Here is a 20,240-nt window from a genome sequence, read left to right as displayed (position 1 = left end):
TCCTCCAGAAACAGAAAAACACAGTATTTGCGACGTAACTCGCACAGCTGCAAGATACAGACCCCATCTGTGAACAAGTAATAATATCATCCCAGAACAAACGAGAGGTGCAGTCAAACCCAGTACAAAAGCTTTTTTTTTCCAACTATCCATTTATGTGAAGATAAGAGTTTGGAAGTCTGTGGGTCACTGAGAGAAGAGCTGCTGCAAAGAGGATGTCTAAAGGGGTTCCTGCTTGTCACATCCCATCAGGAGGTGTGTTTTCTGATCCTAGCCTTGGAGGCATTTATTTATTCATGTCAGCTAAATCCAAAAACATTGCCCACTGGGCACACACTGGTTGAATCAACACTGTTTCCACGTAATTTCAATGAAAGGACGTTGAACCAATGTGGAATAGACATTGACATGACGTCAGTGCCCAGTGGGTGGGCACTTTCCTGCGAAAAATATCACAAAACATTTTTAGACTTCCAGAAAATAGGGATCATCAAGTTCTCCATACTTCCTCCTGGTTAGGTTCTGAGGGTGGTTTGTAGCTGTGATAAGAGGAGGTATGCAGAAATAATCTATTAATATTCCAAGGCCCAAGTAGTACATTATTTTAATTATCTATGTGAACTGCATTGCTCATGATCTATCATAACTGATCTGAAATTCTCATGGAAGGAATTGAGAAACTGTCCCATAACCAAGAGCAATGGATATCATTTCTGGACCTACAGTATCCTCATCACAGAGAAAAAGGGTGCAAGTTAAATTAAGTGACTGGTGAAGGGTTGTGAATTCCTACTTTTCTAAGGACTATGATTCCCTCCTGACTGTGCCCGTTGTAGGTGATGTCAAACATGTTGCCTTCATCACCAGGAACTATAGAATATTCCACCTCTGCATTCTTCCCAGAGTCCAGGTCATGAGCTCTGACCTTCCCTACTGCTGAGCCCACAGACGATGATTCTGGGACCCTGAGGTGGAGAATACCTGCCGGAAAATAAAGACGGACAAGAAAGTTTAAAATACAACCTGTTATTGGCTGATTTTTGTATGTGTCAAGTCCCGGCGGTAGTGTTAAGTAAGGACAACAGACTCACATTATCCTCTGTGCAGTTATCACTTCTCTGGTCATTTTAAACAATTGATTATGTATAGACAGTGCATAACCTCATTATAATTGATTTACACTGATTAACATGAATTCATCATTAGATTAAATTGCCTAGAGATATAAGGTGACATTCAGCACACACAATTTACACAGGCATTCAACTTTCATACTAGTTAGACTTACTAGATTTATTGGCTAACAGCAAACAAAACTGTTGTCATTTAAATGCAATGTGGCACACTTTTTGAAAACCTGGGGGGGTTGTCGTTGACGTCGCTGAGGGTGACGTTGATGGTGGTTGTTCCGGCTAGTCCCCCCAGCTGCCCGCCCATATCCTTGGCCTGAATAAGGACCTGGTACAGCTCCTTCATTTCACGGTCCATGTTGGGTAAAGCAGTCCTTATCACCCCTGTTCGAGGTCACAGAAACAAACAGGGAAGATGTAAGTGTGTGTGAGGGAGAGAAACAAGAGAGAGAGAGAGAGAGAGAGAGAGAGAGAGAGAGAGAGAGAGAGAGAGAGAGAGAGAGAGAGAGAGGCAGAGAGAGAGAGAGGGAACACAGGGGTAGAAAGAGAGATGAGTTGTGACTATAAGAGATCGTATCCACTTTGATGTTACTGGGGGGAATTAAGAAGAGGTGGATTTTGTGTAAATAGTGAATAGCGTTTGATCAGGAGTCAGTCCATGGTACAGGTACAACAGGGTCACAAGTTGCCACTGACAATGAGTAAAAAGGTAAAGGAATTGCACTGTGTTGTCAAGCAGGGTGTTTCCCTATACTCTCAGTCCACTTTATCTGCAAAAAAGGCTATCTCAGTGTACACTATATATACAAAAGTATGTGGACACCCCTTCAAATTAGTAGATTTGGCTATTTCAGCCACACCCGTTGCTGACAGGTGTATAAAACCGAGCACACAACCATGCAATCTTCATAGTCAAGCATTGGCTGTAGAATGGGCTTACTGAAGAGCTCAGTGACTTTCAAAGTGGCACCGTCATAGGATGCCAAATTTCTGCCCTGCTAGAGCTGCCCTGGTAAACTAACTGTAAGTGCTGTTCTTGTGAAGTGGAAACATTTAGTAGCAATAACGGCTCAGCGGGCCACAGAAGATCACAGAACGGGACTGCCAAGTGCTAAAGCGCGTAGCGTGTACAAATCATCTGTCCTCTTTGCAACACTCACTACTGAGTTCCAAACTGCCTCTGGAATGATGAACAGCACAAACACAGTTCATTGGGAGCTTCATGAAATGGGTTTCCATGGCCAAGCTGCCGCACACAAGCCTAAGATTACCATGCACAATGTCAAGCATCGGCTGGAGTGGTGTAAAGCTTGCCGCCATTGTACTCTGGAGCAGTGGAAACTCGTTCCCTGGAGTGATGAATCACTCAGTGTATAAGAACTTGACAGGCCTGCACAAAGCCCTGACATTAACTCTTTCGAACACCTTTGGGTTGAATTGGAACGCCGACTGCGAGCCAGGTTTAACTGCCCAACATAAGTGCCCGACCTCACTAATACTCTTGTGGTTCAATGAAATCAAGTCCCTGCAGCAATGTTCCAACATCTAGTGGAAAGCCCTTCTAGAAGAGTGGAGGCTGTTATAGCTGCAAATGGGGGACCAACTCCATATTAATGCCCATGAATTTGGAATGAGATGTTCGACGAACCGGTACTTTTGGCCATGTAGTGTATCTACAAAAATCAAATACATAAAAATAAGATAATAAGATATTGCAGTGGTCAGGGCTCTAAAGTGTGACCAATTTGGTCGAACATTTTTGTATATTGCTGTGCAACCTGGAGTTTCAATTTGGTTACATCAGTGGTACAGCTTTATATTTTGCCATTGTAAAAGCCAGTCACATAAAAGCCAGTCACATTTGGTTTTCAAATCTCTCCATGTGACATTGTGGATGTGCCTTGATTTGAACTGTGTTGTGATCTCACCAGTTTTGGAGTCGACTGAAAAGTAAGGCTGTCCATGTAGGATACTGTAGACGATCCGTGCACTATTCCCATAGGTGGGGTCGTCAGTATCGGTGGCAGTCACCTGCATAACAAAAGTACCTGTGTGTCAGACAAAGGGGAGGAAATTGTTAGAAATACTGTTCTTTTTGTGACTTCAAGCATTACGTTTTAAGAATATCCGTATGGTTTTGGAGTTATCAAGAAAAACGTAACGACATAATCAGACACATTCTGACATGCAATGTAACCTACGTAGACTATAGGATTTCTGATGTCATTCAAAGCAAGACAATTTAGCTGGACTTTTTGGATGAATGCTGGTGTCTGAAGCGTTCACATGGTTTAAACTTTATGAGAATTAAGAGATTTATGGCGTTATAAACCTCACCTCACAGGGGCCTAGCCGCTCCATCCCTAATTTAACCTTCTTATGTAGATCAATGTGTAGGCCTTGTCTATTAATTTCACCCTGTAGGCTAAATAATGTATTTATCATTGACACTTTCCTAAGACCTTACCCAATCATTTACAGCACAGTGTTTTGTTAAATTACATGGTTTCAGTTCGCTACTATCACCGAAATGCCAGTGTTGTTTTGTGTCATACTGACGTTTAGCCATTTCGCTCCTTAGAATGTGTTTCTTTCATTATTCCATGTCATTCATCTGTTGCATTTTCCTGTGTGTGCAGTGTTCATGAGCTCATGAACACTTGGAAACACCTGTGATGCATATGTTGTCTTTACTGAATCTCGTTTTTCTTTTGTTTGTGTTCCCTCACTTCCATCGACTGGTCATGTGCTCTCTGTATTGGTGCCAGTGTTTGCGGCGATAGGGGCGCGAATGTTAAATACCTGTGTGTAACGTTTTGTTGGGTTTAGCTGGTTATGGGCAGAGCCTGGAACCCCACCTGTGCTCATTGATCGAGGTAGGAGAATCTACATAGGCCTTACTTGGATTTGATATGAATTCAGGGGAGTCATTTGAGGTCTAGTTAAAAGTAGTACATCGTTAGCATTGTTGTTGAGTTGACTTAATGTTTTGTTATTCAGCCCAGTTTAGGTCTTTAAACAACGGCTCATTTCATTATCTTCAGCATGCGATGCAAGCATTTAGAATATGGTGCGGTTTGTTCGAGATGACCAACACTGGGCGAGTCCACTGCAATTTACTGTGAATGAATGTTGCTGGCTTTTAATGTGTGTTTTTGTGGCAAATAGTGTACTTTATTCCCTTCAACTGCAAAAACATTTACAACAGAAAACATCAAGGCCACCTGCCTGCAATGACATTAAACCAACCTATGTCGGTCTCAATCATATGATTCTATGAAGATGAAATCGTAGACAGTATAACTAGGCCTGTACTGTAGTCCTAAAGGATACCTGTCATATATCATAGTGTAGCGCACTGTCCAACATTGTCACAGTAGCTTTACCCCATATGGATTTGTACAAGCCAAAAAATACAGTATAGGTGCCTTTCTTACCTCCTGGTGACATCTCTGGGACACTGGCTGTATATGGACCCTCTAAAAACTTTGGTTCATTGTCATTTATGTCTTGAACTTTTATGATGAATTCAGACTCAGGCTCCAGAGGCCTGCCTGTGTGCATGTCCATAGCCTGAGCTCGTAATGTGTAGTAAGACTTCTCCTCTCTGTCCAAACCCATCAAGGCATGGATGTCGCCCGTCGTCTGGTCTATGGTGAAGATGGTGCCTGCTCCTTCTCCTGAGAGAGTGTACTTCACCTCACTGTCATCCCTGTCCAGGTCTGTGTGAAGCTTAATAGAGAAAACATGTTGTATTTGTAAATGAATCAAAGTATGTATATATGTACTAGGCCTAGTTATTTATGTGACTTTAGTTGTATTCACATTTCCCCAACCTTCTCCATGAGCTAGATTTCAGCCATGTCACAACTGTGTTGTACCTCTGTTATACAACATTATGCTATTCAAGTAAGTGAGGAATCTCAGGGTACTTTACTACTCTAAAAAAAATTGTCTGTCCTCGGTTGCAACACTCACTATCGAGTTCCCAAATTACTCTAGAAGCAAAGTCAGCACAAGAACTGTTCGCCGGGAGCTTCATGGGTTTCCATGGTCAACAGCCGCACACAAGCCTAAAATCACCATGTGCAATGCCAAGCGTCAGCTGGAGTGGTGTAAAGCTGGCTGACATTGGACTATGGAGCAGTCTGGTTTTGGTGGATCCAGGTGAACGCTACCTGCCCGAATGCCTGCCCGAATGCATAGTGCCAAATGTAAAGTTTGGTGGAGGAGAAATAATGGTCTAGGGCTGTTTTTCATGGTTTGGTCCAAGCCCCTTTGTTCCAGTGAAGGAAAATCTTAATGCTACAGCATACAATGACATTCTAGATGATTCTCAAATAAAATGTTATTTGTCACATGCGCCGAATACAACAAGTGTAGACTTTACCGTGAAATGCTTACTTACAAGCCCTTAACCAACAGTGCAGTTCAGAAGAAGAAAAGATTTAGACTAAAATAAAAAGTAATAATAAAAGTAACACAATAATAATAACAATAACGAGGCTATATACAGTGGGCACCAATACAGAGCCAGTGTGTGGGGGTACAAAGTGACTTTGCATACAGTAGGTAACAAACAGCGACTGTACAAAAGAGAGGGGGGGGGGGGTCACAGTAGTTTTTCCGGTGGTGATGTTCTGAATTGTTCAGCAGTCTTATGGCATGAGGGTAGAAGCTGTTGAGGAGCCTTTTGGTCCTAGACTTGGCGCTCCTGTACCGCTTGCCATGCGGTAGCAGAGAAGACAGTCTATGACTTGGGTGACTGGAGTCTCTGACAATTTTAGGGGCTTTCCGCCTATTATATAAGTCCTGGATGGCAGGAAACTTGGCCCCAGTGATGTATTGGGCCATTCGCACTACCCTCTGTACCTCCTTACGGTCAGATGCCCGAGCAGTTGCCATACCAGGTGGTGATGCAACCGGACAGGATGCTCTCGATGGTGCAGCTGTAGAGCCTTTTGAGGATCTGGGCACCAATGACAAATCTTTTCAGTCTCCTGAGGGGGAAAAGGTTTTGTCGTGCCCTCTTCGCGACTGTCTTGGTATATTTGAACCATGATAGTTCGTTGGTGATGTGGACACCAAGGAACTTGAAACTCTCGACCCGCACCACTACAGCCCCATCGATGTTAATCGGGGCCTGTTCAGCCCGCCTTTTGTGCTTCCAACTTTGTGACAACAGTTTGGGGAAGGCCCTTTCCTGTTTCAGCATGACAATGCCCCTGTGCACAAAGCGAGGTCCATACAGAGATAAAACATCGGTGTGGAAAAACTTGACTGGCCAGCACTTAGCCCTGACCTCAACCATATCTAACACTTTTGGGTTGAATTGGAATGTCGACTGCGAGCCAGGCCTAATCGCCTAACATCAGTGCCCGACCTCATTAATGCTCTTGTGGCTGAATGGAAGCAAGTCCCCGCAACAATGTTCCAACATCTAGTGGAAAGCCTTCCCAGAAGAGTGGAGGCTGTTATAATAGCAAAGGGGGGACCGAGTCCATATTATTGCCCATGAGATTGGAATGAGATGTTCGACTAGTAGGTGTCAACATACTTTTAGTCGTGTAGTGTATTTACAGAGTTGGCCTACTGCCATAATCAGTTTAATATTTAATTATTAGTGTGCATGTAAATATACTCATTGTAAAGGAGTATGAAAGATGCAATGCATTGTGCCAGTGTCCAGCACATACAGTTGAAGTCGGAAGTTTACATACACAGTTTTTAAAACCACCCCACAAACTTCTTGTTAATTAACAAACCATAATTTTGGCAATTCAGTTAGGACATCTGCTTGGTGCATGACACAAGTAAGTTTTCCAACAATTGTTTACAGACAGATTATTTCACTTAAAATTCACTGTATCACAATTCCAGTGGGTCAGAAGTTTACATACACTAAGGTGACTGTGCCTTTAAACAGCTTGGAAGATTCCAGAAAAGATGTCATGGCTTTAGAAGCTTCTGATAGGCTAATTGACATAATTTGAGTCAATTGGAGGTGTACCTGTGGATGTATTTTAAGGCCTACCTTCAAACTCAGTGCCTCTTTGCTTGACGTCATGGGAAAATCAAAAGAAATCAGCCAAGACCTAAGAAAAAAAATTGTTGACCTCCACAAGTCTGGTTCATCCTTGGGAGCAATTTCCAAACACCTGAAGGTACTATGTTTATCTGTACAAACAATAGTACGCAAGTTTACACATCATGGGACCACACAGCCGTTATATCGCTCAGGAAGGAGATGCGTTCCATCTCCTAGAGATGAACGTACTTTGGTGTGAAAAGTGCAAATCAATCCCAGAACAACAGCAAAGGACCTTGTGAAGATGCTGGAGGAAACCGGTACAAAAGTATCTATATCCACAGTAAAACGAGTCCTATATCAACATGAAAGGCCGCTCAGCAAGGAAGAAGCCACTGCTCCAAAACTGACATAAAAAAAGCCAGAGTACGGTTTGCAAATGCACATTGGGACAAAGATTGTACTTTTTGGAGAAATGTCCTCTGGTTTGGTGAAACAAAAATAGAACTGTTAGGACATAATGACTTTTGTTATGTTTGGAGGAAAAATGGGGAGGCTTGCAAGCCAAAGAACATCATCCCGACCGTGAAGCACGGGGGTGGCAGCATCATGTTGTGGGGGTGCTTTGCTGCAGGAGCGACTGGTGCACTTCACAAAATAGATGGCATCATGAGGCAGGAAATTTATGTGGATATATTGACGCAACATCTCAAGTGATCAGTCAGGGAATTTTTACTCAGATTAAATGTCAGGAATTGTGAACAACTGAGTTTAAATGTATTTGGATAAGGTGTATGTAAACTTCCCAAACATTGATTTTATTTTATGTGAATGACGGAAACTGCAGGAAGCAGTGCTAAAGCTAGAATAAGGATTCAAGTTCTCTGTTAGTGTTTTGACTTTGTAATTGACATTGCATGGAGTATGTGACATTCATGCATTTCTAACAACTGCATACTAGAGAATAGAGAATACTTGTCATATTCCATAATCAAGTAGAATTGCTGTCACCTCTTGACAGAAGGAAATGCAACCTGTATTCAAAGTTTTAAAATGATCTAAAGTTTGTCATTTCCACTTTAAAATATCAGACTTGGTTTGCCCTAACAAAAAATGTATCAACCCCTACAAACATTGTCTGTTAATTATAATCCACATAATAATTCACATTTCCTGTTGCTGCAGGATCATTGTCCTGCTGTAGCAAATGAAGATCCTACATCTGTAGCATATAATCCATGAGCCACAACAACAGAGCAATAAAATTCCCCACTCTTTTCGCTATGTACTGCATTACTTCTGACCAGGGCCCATAGGGATCTGGTCAAAAGTAATGCACTATGTAGGGAATAGAGTGCCATTTGATTATTATAGGGAATAGAGTGCCATTTGGGACATAACCACTGTGATTCAGTTTCAGCATGCAGAGGACCATATAACCTTTTCCATGAGATGAATGGTTTATTTAGAAAGTCACTGAATTGAATGTAATTAAATCAGAGGGCGAAATCTCAAGACACATTTGCTCATCACATTCTTTTATGTGCATTTACTGTCTGATGTACCTAACACATTCAGCAGGCGGAACACGATTTTTTGACAGTGAGTTTGGATATAATGAGTTTTAAAGTGAATCAAAAATTGAGGCCATTTGTGGTAAAAACAATGAGACCTCCACAGGAACAATGTCTGGCTTAAAATAAATCGGGAGGAAATACATATTTGAATAGAATTATTAAAAGTATCCATCCAGTGCTTTTTTGCAGAGCTTGTGCCCTGAGTACAAATCAGTGCTGGGATAGAGAAACTGTCTGGCAGTAGCGCGGTTATAGAATAGAATGTGGTGTTGATATTTAGCCGAATCCATACAATCTCATGCATAATGTGGTTATTTGAGTGTCTGAAAGTCACGCACAGGGGCACCTGTAAGATAAATGAATGTGTCATTGTAAAAGGTTATCCAGCAATAAGGAATAGGGGGCAAGGGGGTGATATATTCTCCTTCAAAAGGGCATGAGAGGTGTGCTCTTTTCCTGATTAAAACAAATGATGATCAGTTCCTGCAGCAATGGATAGTCATGGACATGGGCGGAGCTTTTGTTTTAGAAATGCGGGGGACATATATTTTTTGAGTTATTATTTTTAAAATTATCCAGTTGGAAAAAAACTCCAAACAGCCTACCCGACCGCTCAGAAGCGTAGGCATGGTCCTAAAGCACACGGTTGCCTTGTTTTGTATCACATTCCAATTATAAAACTGGGGGGGGACAAAAATGCAATTTCAGAATGTGAAAGTTGCCCCCTGGTCATGGAGGCCAGTGGCGCTGCATACATATACAAAATGCTAAATGATATGATAACGGAGTAAAATGTTGTAGTTTAACCTGAGAAGTGGCTGTCCTTGAGAGACTCAACCAGCATGCTATAATGATCATAAGCACCGCAGACAATTTAACCCAGGGATTTAGACTAGAGAGAAGCTTAGTGTGTTTTGGCTGAGACCAGACTAGCCCACTAGCCCTGTCTTCCTTGCAGATGGCCTTTGCTCAGTATGGGGGCCAGAAGTAGATTGTTTAATTGTACAGAGTACGGTTGCACATAGTCTTCCTCTAAAGCTTGCTGAACGTCAGATCCAGGAGCATAAGGTAAGCTAGTGTTTAAATGTGGCTCTTTCACTCTGCTGGTCAGCTGTGTCTGTGTCTGCCTCTACGGTTGCATAATGCATGGGGACAAACCCAGCAGAGGAGCTTTCGGCAATGTGGAACAGTGGTGCAGTCATTTTCTTTTTGTTCACACAAAGGTGGAAGAAAATGCTTGTTTTCCTGTTTTGCCAGCAAAGCTGTGGTCATTACCTGTTGGTAAAGTTGTCCATTTTGAATCTGTTTATAAATAATAGTATTGCCTCGCTAAATCTCAATACAAAGGTGATATTTAGAAACAATAACCAAAGCAGTGGCCGAGAAAAGTCTTCATGTGCAAATTATCATTATATACAACAATATGCCTCCATAGAGTTATGGATGCCATTAGACAGCGCTCCCTAGCTGAATGCGAATCCATGGGAGAATTTCAATTGCATACTCCTTGCGTCCTCTTGTCTCGCATCCTTCTCAAACCCATTGGTCTCTCTCCCCTCTGACCTTCTCCTCCAATGGGTTTAGAGAAGAAGGCTAGGCAAGAGAAGTATGCAATTAGGATTCTCCCAATGACCTGGCAGTCACACTGTTTCCAAGCCAGATTTGATCTATGTTCCCATTTCCAAAAATATAGCTCACAGTGATAATCAAGGTCCTGATCCTTCACACTGTCCCCTATTAACTGGCAGCAGATTAATCTGTGGTCTTGGGGCTGGCCATGCACGGCTCGATGCTGTCGTCCTCATTCTCAACACAGAAACTGGGTATGTCCCAAATGGCACCCTTTTCCATGTATGGTGCACTGTTTTTGACATGAGCCCTATGGCCGCCCTGGTCTAAGGGAGTGCGCTATGTAGGAAATAGGGTGCCATTTGGGGGACACACACTGTGAGGAGTGAATCACTCAGTAATTTTAAAGCAGCAGCGGTAGCATCAGTTTGACAATGTGTCCCATCCCTCCTTTCTCAGCCAACGGAAACACATCCAGCGGGACCGTGAGTACTGAGAAAGGTCGTAGTAGATTGCCTTGGCATCAGCAGCTGACAAGTCAATCTAAAACATTATCCCATTTGAGCTGGAAGTGCCAGATTCCAGGATGGTTCTTAATGCCTCTTGAAATTTGATTTAGAATGGCACAAAACACTCTTTAACCTCCTTTGTGTGTGGATAATTAGAGATGATACTGAGAAAATTGCAAAAGTCACAGCCAGAACCGATCAAGCAGCCCAAGCAATTAGATGTGATTTGTGTCGTGCTGCTTATTGGTATATTCTTTAAGTCTTAAAGAACAGATGCCCAAGCGTTTGAACTCCTCTTCTGTTTGATTTCTTACCTCAAACTCTCATCAGAGGAGTGAAGGCAGAGATTAAACAGAGGTGTACAGTTGAAGTCGGAAGTTTACATACACCTTAGCCAAATACATTTAAACTCAGTTTTTCACAATTATTGAAATTTAATCCTAGTAAAATTCCCTTTCTTAGGTCAGTTAAGATCACCACTTTATTTTAAGAATGTGAAATGTCAGAATAATAGTAGAGAGAATTATTTATTTCAGCTTTTATTTCTTTCATCACATTCCCAGTGGGTCAGAAGTTTACATACACTCAATTAGTATTTGGTAGCATTGCCTTTAAATTGTTTAACTTGGGTCAAACGTTTTGGGAGGTCTTACACAAGCTTCTCATAATATGTTTGGTGAATTTTGGCGCATTCCTCCTGACAGAGCAGGTGTAACTGAGTCAGGTTTATAGGTCTCCTTGCTCGTACACGCTTTTTCAATTCTGCCCACACATTTTCTATAGGATTGAGGTCAGGGCTTTGTGATGCCACTCCAATACCTTTACTTTGTTGTCCTTAAGCCAACAAATGTATGCTTGGGGTCATTGTCCATTTGGAAGACCCATTTGCGACCAAGCCTTAACTTCCTGACTGATGTCTTGAGATGTTGCTTCAATACATCCACATAATTTTCCTTGCTCATGAGGCTATCTATTTTGTGAAGTGCACCAGTCCCTCCTGCAGCAAAGCACTCCCACAACATGATGCTGCAACCCCCGTGCTTCACGGTTAGAATGGTGTTCTTCAGCTTGCAATCCTTCCCGTTTTTCCTCCAAACATAATGATGGTTATTATGGCCAAACAGTTCTATATTTGGTTCATCAGACCAGAGGAAATTTTTCCAAAAAGTACGATCTTTGTTCCCATGTGCATTTGCAAACCGTACTCTGGCTTTTTCATGGTGGTTTTGGAGCAGTGGCTTCTTCCTTGCTGAGCGGCCTTTCAGGTTATGTCGATATAGGACTCGATTTACTGTGGATATAGATACTTTTGTACCGGTTTTCTCCAGCATCTTCACAAGGTCCTTTGCTGTTGTTCTGGGATTGATTTGCACTTTTCGCACCAAAGTATGTTCATCTCTAGGAGACAGAACGCGTCTCCTTCCTGAGCGGTATGACGGCTGTGTGGTCCCATATTGTTTATACTTGCGTACTATTGTTTGTACAGATGAACATGGTACCTTCAGGCGTTTGGAAATTGCTCTCAAGGACAAACCAGACTTGTGGAGGTCTACAAAAGGTCTTGGCTGAATTATTTTGATTTTCCCATGATGTCAAGCAAAGATGCACTGAGTTTGAAGGTAGGCCTTGAAATTCATCCACTGATACACCTCCAATTGACTCAAATGATGTCAATTAGCCTATCAGAAGCTTCTAAAGACATTACATCATTTTTTAAAATCTTCCAAGCTGTTTAAAGGCACAGTCATCTTAGTGTATGTAAACTTCTGACCCACTGGAATTGTGATATAGTGAATTATAAATGAAATAATCTGTCTGTAAACAATTGTTGGAAAACTTACTTGTGTCATGCACAAAATAGATGTCCTAACTGACTTGCCAAAACTATAGTTTGCTAACAAGAAATTTGTGGAGTGTTTGGAAAATTAGTTTTAATGACTCCAACCTAAGTGCATGTAAACTTTTGACTTCAACTGTATTATGATCAGTCTTAGAGAACCAGAACCCTAAAATGGTGCCTTACCTTTCCAACGTACTGTGGTTCAGATCCCATATATTCCTCCAGTACAAAGAACTGGTTCCACACCCATCCTCGCTTTACCCTCTGAACCCCTGACGCCCCATGTCTCCTCAGTCCCAGTCCTGCCATGCCCCTCAGGTGGTGCTCTCTTCCCATCCTGCTTTGGGGTGGAGAGTGAAGGGGAGCCAGGAAGCCTTTGTCCAAGAGAAACCAAAAGACCAGCAGGAGACCGTTCCTTGTGATCATTGGCAATCTGGGCAGTGGAGGATCTCTGTTGAATTTCAGTGAGAGACTGTGAGTTAGACAATAGTTACAAGGTACAAGGTAACATGGAAAGTAGTCTCCTCCACCAACAGACTCTCTCTGTCAAACCTGTCTCTCAGTCTATGCGGTAATAGAGCCTAGGACGAGGCTACGTAATACATTGTAATACATTGTTATAAGCAGCAGTACTTCAAACAGTCCTATCTCATAACTGCCCGATCAGCAACTCATCAACATTGTTTAACAAAATCTGTTCAGGCTGTGTCTACTCCAATTTATTTCATAATTGAGGTCATAATATACTTTATATGTTTGTCTAGTCAAGCTTGACAGTATCTTACTGGAGGGATTTTACGGATCATGATTCAGTGAAAACGAAACATGAGCAAATTGGTCCTCAGGAGTGCATTTAACTCTGCAAGTCAGGCAATGTGAATTTAGTGGAGCAGGAGCAAACATCAAACACAGTCGCACACACAGAGGAAAGGTAGATCAGATAAAAGAAAGAGACTCCCTAAGCACGATTACATACACACAAGAATACAATTATTGTGCATAGTCAGATTAACATAAAAGTGTGTTTAAAGTGTTTACATGCTTCGCAAAAATAATGATTTCCCTTTTCATCTTGTTTACATGGACTCGTCTGAAATCAGGCTAGCTGATGGAACTTTTGTTAATGCAGAAAACCAGCAATCAAAATAAACCTCCTACCATAGTGGCCATGTTATTTTTGCGAAACCTATTTGATTCTGAGTTCGGACATTTAAAGTTTGTATGTGAAAACATTTTGTAAGATGATGCATACTTTCAGTTTTTCCGAACTTACTTCACTCGCGCATAAGAGGAAGCCTTGCACTACTGGTGCTGGCACATGCCCAGATCAAATACACAGCAGGGAACGCCGATTAAGCGGTGTATTTGATCTGCGCATGTCTTAGTAATTCAAAAGATTGCTCAGAAAGCCAGGTGTTTTAATCGGCATATGCTTACTTCGATTGATCTGGAGGACGCAGTGCAAAAGCTAGATGTCAAGGATTCAGGTTCTCTGTTAGTGGTTTGAATTTGTAATTTACTTTGCATGGAGTATGTGACATTCCTGCATATCTAACAACAACTGCATACTAGAGAATAGAGAACACTTTTCATATTGCATAATCAAGTAGAATTCCTGTCACCTCTCCACTTACATACAGATGTTGGATCTTAATTTGATCACTCTTTTGTTGATGATAATTTTCCTGCACAGCAGGAAATGCAAACTTGTGGTGTATTCAAAAAGGGTTCTAAAGTTTGTAATTTCCACCTAAAAATGTCAGACCTGATTTGCCCCAACATAAAATGTATCAACCACCCTGCAAAAAAGTATACATGAGTTATAATCCACATAATAATTCACAATTCCTACTGCTGCAGGATTATTTTCCTGCTGTAGCAAACTGGCTCAAATTAAAATCCTCATAGACACCCTCATAGACATTATACACTAGTGTTAGTTGTTTACAGTGCAGTGTCTGCATGCATAGTACTGAATGATAAATACTGTATAGGCCCACATTCACTGATCCCGCCCCTCATCCCTCTTTACTTCAATCCTTCCCCCTACAAATCTGCTTCAACAGACCGGTTTATTTTTAGCATCAGGTTTATACAAATTTACAGTACAGTTTCTCTCCTTCATTGTGCTCCCAATCTGAATGCATTCTTCCTGTGTTGTCTGTTGAAAGGCGATGGTAGGCTACAGTCCTTGGTTGACAGGTTATTGTACATCCATTGCTATATTCTCTGAGGGCTAAACCCCCGCCATTCTTATCCCAAGATTGAACAAAATGTCCTTGTGTCCTGTCGCACTCGACTATTCCATATCCCAGTTTCCTAAGTTTAGTGGTCACCGAATGACGACCACAAAAAAAAATGGGGCGGTATATATCCTAGTGGTTAGAGCGTTGGCCCAGTAACCAAAAGGTTGCTGGATCGAATCCCTGAGCTGACAAGGTAAAAATCTGTCGTTCTGCCCCTGAACATGGCAGTTACCCCACTGATCCCCGGTAGGCCGTCATTGTAAATAAGAATTTGTCCTTAACTGATTTGCCTGGTTAAATAAAATAAAAACGGACTAATAACATGTGTTGGATGACCTTGTTGAATATAGTACCTGCATCCATATGACTTTTTTTATTGTTGTGTCCTATAAACTATTGTTTGTCCTAATCAGCAGGCCATCATCAGTCATCAGTGTTATTTTACAGTTAATGTGAGATGTGTCCTGTAGTGTCTGCCCTCGGAGCAGAAGGCCTTATGGGAACAGACTAGTTTGTGTATTGCGGGAGCCTGCACTGCGCTAATACTGGCCAACGAGGGCTCAACCAACCCCCTTTACTGCACAAACATGTGACTTAACAGAAAGCCACCCCTAATCCAACAGAATTATCCTTAAACTCCCAGACAATGTCAGGCTGAGTTAGATTGAGTTCTCCAGAACTGTTGGTTGAGAGATGTGTTGAGAGATCCAACAGCATCCCTTGAGAAAGGCAGAAGCCAACATTTTTGTGCTGGCTGAACTATATTGAATTTAATACATGTAAAAGACTACAGTAAGCAATTACAGACTTGTAGTTTTTGTATGTGCATCCTTTCTCTACATTGAGAGATGTGTTAAAACTTTTAGATAAAAACGAAGAACAAGTTTGCAACGACAGGCGTACAAGGACGCAGACAATTACAAAGCTTAAACTATCACTCACAATAGCTCTTTTCTAGGAGACATCGTTGTGCTGTATAACACAATTTCATGTCATTTTGTTGCTGCATCAATATTCCGAGACAAAGGAAATGGTTTTGCTTGACTGCAATCTTGTTACATAAGAGCCCGTTTGTCATATGATGTAGATTCCAATATGAACCAGCATAGCCTAGACGAACAGTGTTTTCGGTAGTGCACCAACATATGAACCTCAGGCTTATATGTACTGTACAGTAACCTCTGAGCATAATCATATCTTTAAGTCATGGCCAAAGGCACAAACATCACCAGAAACATGAAGGGATGGTCTGAGATGCCCTTATGGTACATTAATCATTTAGGGATTATGCTGAATGTTCAATGTTTTATAGAATATGGCCAATTATCTTTATAGTTTGACCAACTTTATTTTGTGTGGATATGTTAGTCAATTAACTCCATTACATACTGTATGCATAGAGCTGACACAAGTCATAAAGAAATACACACATCATGTGTCGGTGATGTCTGTGCTAAAAAACGGCCTTTGCAAAAAAGTAAATAAATACATATTTTTTATGAAAAGTCGAGAGTCAGATATTCCCCAGCTAGCACATAACGTTCCGAGAACCATATGTTTCTTAGAGCTTGGTGAGAGAGTGGTTGTCCTATGATTATTTTGCATACAACCTTCTAACAAATTTCTGGGAATGGTGCAGGATAGTTGCTTGGCTTTGGAACATTCTCAGCCCATCTATGGAACTTGACAAAGAAACATTATTTTCTTGGTATTTAATTACTTTAAATACGTTAGAAATACTTTAGAACGTTTCCTAAAAGTTAAAACATGGTTACACTTCATTTCAATGTTGATAATGTTCTAGGAACGTTCTCCAACTGGTTTGACATTGAGAATGTTCTCAAATAGTTCAGAGAAAGTTATGAAACAATGTTCTTGAACCAACTTTATGTTGGTTTCTGCAGGTTTCCTCATGGTTCAATTTAAAGTCATGTTCTCAGAACGTCCCTAAAACCACAAGAAACATTAGTAACATTCAAAGAACGTTTTAAGATTGTCCTTTAAAAACATACACATTCTGTTCTCAGCGTCAACAAAACTTGTTACGTGTGTTCAGGTGTGTTGGCCTCGCCCACTAATTGGCCACACCTGATCTTAATGAGTGCTTGTTTCCTTTGAAATAGGGTTTGTTTGAATAGACAAAAATTAGCAGCTTTGTATGAGTAAAAGAAACATAGGATGCTAGCTGCATCCTGGTGGCGCAGTGGACTAATCCCATGGGGAGAAAATAAAAAATAATACGTTCAAATCTCACCGATATCGTGCCACAATAAAAAAAAATGTGTTTGCATGATTTAATGCGTAAGCAAATGAATTGTCCTGTCTGTGCTTGGAGTTCAAAACAGTTTAAATAAGCTAGCATTATTGAAATATTCAGTTAAAATGTTAATTTCTGTTCTCAGAACGTTAATAATACCTCCCTGGAAAACATCCAGGGAACCATAGTAAAACGTCCTCAGAACTTCCCTGCAACGTAACAAAAAAATATGTTTGCTAGAACAGGGAAAATGTTCACTACCATTCTCAGAACATTTAAAAAAAATCAGTTTTACATGTCAGGAAACATATCACTTTGTTCCCAGAATTAATGGGAAACCATAAACTTACGTTCCTACAACTTCCAAAGAACTAAATGTGCTAGCAGGGTCTATTGTAGCCTACTCTCATATTTTATTAATGCAGTGAAGGCAAGAACCAATGCTTGGGAATATAGTGTGTTCATACATCTTAATCAGTGGCGGCTGCTGAGGGGAGGACGGCTCATAATGTCTGGAACGTTGCAATTGGAATGGCATCAAACCATGAGGTTGATGTATTTGATACCATTCCACCTATTCCGCTCCAGCAATTACCACGAGCCCGTCCTCCCCAATTAAGGTTCCACCAAACTCCTGTGATCTTAATGTTGCTTGACCCCAGGAAGAGTAGATGTTGCCTTGGCAGAAGCTAATGGGGGTCCTTAATAATTACAAATAAATAGAAAGTAAAGATAAAAGATACAAACTCAGGTTGGCATTTTTCGTCATGAATGTTGTTCTGGAGTCAGCTCTGCAGAGTGGTCGCAAGCTGGCATAGCCACAAAGTCATAAAATCTGATTTTAAACATAACCTTAACCCTAACCGTAACCACACTGCTAACACAATATATATTTCCTAACCCTAATCTTAAATTAAGACCAAAAAGCACATTTTTGTTTTCATTAATTTTTATAATATTGCCAATTTTGACTTTGCAGTTGGCCTATCTAAGGGGAAATGGCTCAGTTCTGCCTCCAAGACAAGACTCATGACAATAAACGTCAATCTGCGCTAAAAACAGCAGAGAACAGAAAGAAACTGAAGCAGTTGTCTTCTTTGCATATACAGATGAAGGATCCTATTTTGATCACCCTGTTGCAGGAGAACTTTCCTGCAATGCCGGAAATGTAAAACTTTTAATGGATTTGAGGTTTAAAAAGGCTTTAAAAAAAATGTAGCAACCTTACAGAAATGTGGATGAATTATAATAATTATAATTATAATTATAATCCAAATAGAGTTTACATTTCCTGTTGCTGCTGGATTATTTTACTGCTGTAGCAAAATGGGTCAAATTAATATCCTACATCTGCATTTGTGTTTACCATTTAAATACACACAGAGAGAATACCAGCTTAATATGGAATTCAGTGCACTCTATTTGAATACCTGCACCATTTGCAGCAATTTCATCCAGTGCAGATCATTGAGCTCAATACCATTGACTGACCTGCTGCATGTTTTCCCTTCAAATGCAATAAATCTCTAAATTAATCCATGTAGGCACACTCCATGTGAGCTAGGTAGAGTTAGTAGGCTGTATGTCCTATAGTGATATGGACAGAATTGATTTGCTACTGTACAGGTAATTTCTTATTTAATTACTTTCATATATTTTCTTTATATATCTTATCTTCGTAAAGATCAAATATTTAGTTCAATTATTATTTTAATGAAACAGTGAAATTAATTGGAACTCTCTTAAACTAAACATCAACCTTCAGCATCTACCCCAGTGGGTATAACTACTCCACTTCTCTGTTGCCTAATAAAAATAAATTATCCTAAAAAAACAACAACAAAACAACTAAGGACACTAACAGTGACACATACCTTGACTGTCTCTCCCAGGCTCTCCGGCTGGTGCGCTTTAAAACCAGATTAATCCAAATGTCTGATGGCAAAAGCAATGCAACTCCCTTGCGAGCAAAGAACACATTCAGACTTACAGCCCTTCAAACACACACACACACAAACTCTCTCTCTCTCTCTCTCTCTCTCTATTTTTCTCTCTCTCTCTCACTCTTTCTTCTCACTATCTCGCAGCAGATGAGTGTGGAGGAGAGATGAAAAATTAGAGATTGAGTATCAGCTGTATGTAGTACTATTGTGTTCAGGAGTGCTCAGCAGTGCACAGAGCGTCAAGCCAAGCTGCAAGCCCAGCACTCTGATATGGTCCTGTTCCGTGTGTTGTGAATATAGTTGAAGTGGGTGTCAGAGAGTCTCGATCCCCTAAGGTCCCCATGCTGGTCTGGAATCGTCCTCCCACCTCTAGTTTCCTGCATTAGTAGAGGGGAGGAACCCACTCCCTGCTGGAGCCAGCCAGTGATGTGCTCTGTTGTGTTCATAATTTGAGGAGCTTGCTAGAGCCATGAGACTTTGATGGTAAAGACTCAATTACTGACACAAGGGTTGATGAGGCGCTGTCATGTAGGGGATGTGTGCGTGTGCGTGTGCGTGTGCGTGTGTGTGTGTGTGTGTGTGTGTGTGTGTGTGTGTGTGTGTGTGTGTGTGTGTGTGTGTGTGTGTGTGTGTGCGTGTGACTAAAGTGGGCTACAGGCTCGTTAAGAAATGAAATGTTACATATTCTAGTCTTCAGAAATTGATAGATTAGAGAAACTCTCATATGAATGCACTTTATCCATTTTTTTATAGAAAAGCTCCAGTTCTCAATGTTTTAAAAATAGCTTTTGATGTATGATGTCCTTCATTATGGGCTGACCTATTTTGGATTCCACATTTTTCTCTCATCATTTCCTCCTTGTCTAGCTCTGGCCCTGATTCGTTGGTTGGTTCTCTGAGAGCTGTTTTCTCCAAAATCATGGAAGAGATAATGAAAAAAATGCTTTCGTTTGTAAATAGTGTATTTTCTAAACGGCTCAGCAAGGCATGTCATCTCACACACTGTAGCCTATGACAAGCAGCCACAAAGATAAAATAAAAGATTACCCAACAGCGGAGTTTAAGTTAAAAACAATTGTAAGCAGGGTAATGAAAACAACTTAACAAAGTAATTCCATGAAAATAGAATTGGTCAATAAAG

General features: G+C 41.0%; 1 protein-coding gene across 1 annotated transcript in view; it reads right to left on the bottom strand.

Annotated features, from left to right (window-relative positions):
* LOC139377335 (cadherin-12-like) overlaps nucleotides 1-19,391 on the bottom strand; it is a 28,260-nt gene extending 8,869 nt beyond the window's left edge. The window contains exons 1-6 of the mRNA XM_071120358.1: nucleotides 19,031-19,391; nucleotides 12,837-13,104; nucleotides 4,568-4,862; nucleotides 3,059-3,178; nucleotides 1,347-1,514; nucleotides 794-981 (exon numbers count right to left, since the gene is read on the bottom strand). Of these exons, the coding sequence (XP_070976459.1) occupies nucleotides 794-981; nucleotides 1,347-1,514; nucleotides 3,059-3,178; nucleotides 4,568-4,862; nucleotides 12,837-13,079 (1,014 nt within the window). The 5' untranslated portion in view covers nucleotides 13,080-13,104; nucleotides 19,031-19,391. The remainder of the gene's footprint in view (nucleotides 1-793; nucleotides 982-1,346; nucleotides 1,515-3,058; nucleotides 3,179-4,567; nucleotides 4,863-12,836; nucleotides 13,105-19,030) is intronic.
* Between the last annotated feature and the right edge of the window lie 849 nt (nucleotides 19,392-20,240).

This window comes from Oncorhynchus clarkii, chromosome 20 (assembly GCF_045791955.1).
Source record: "Oncorhynchus clarkii lewisi isolate Uvic-CL-2024 chromosome 20, UVic_Ocla_1.0, whole genome shotgun sequence".
Lineage (NCBI taxonomy): Eukaryota > Metazoa > Chordata > Actinopteri > Salmoniformes > Salmonidae > Oncorhynchus > Oncorhynchus clarkii.
Note: the sequence above shows the minus strand (reverse complement) of the source record. Positions and strands in the feature narration are given on the sequence as shown.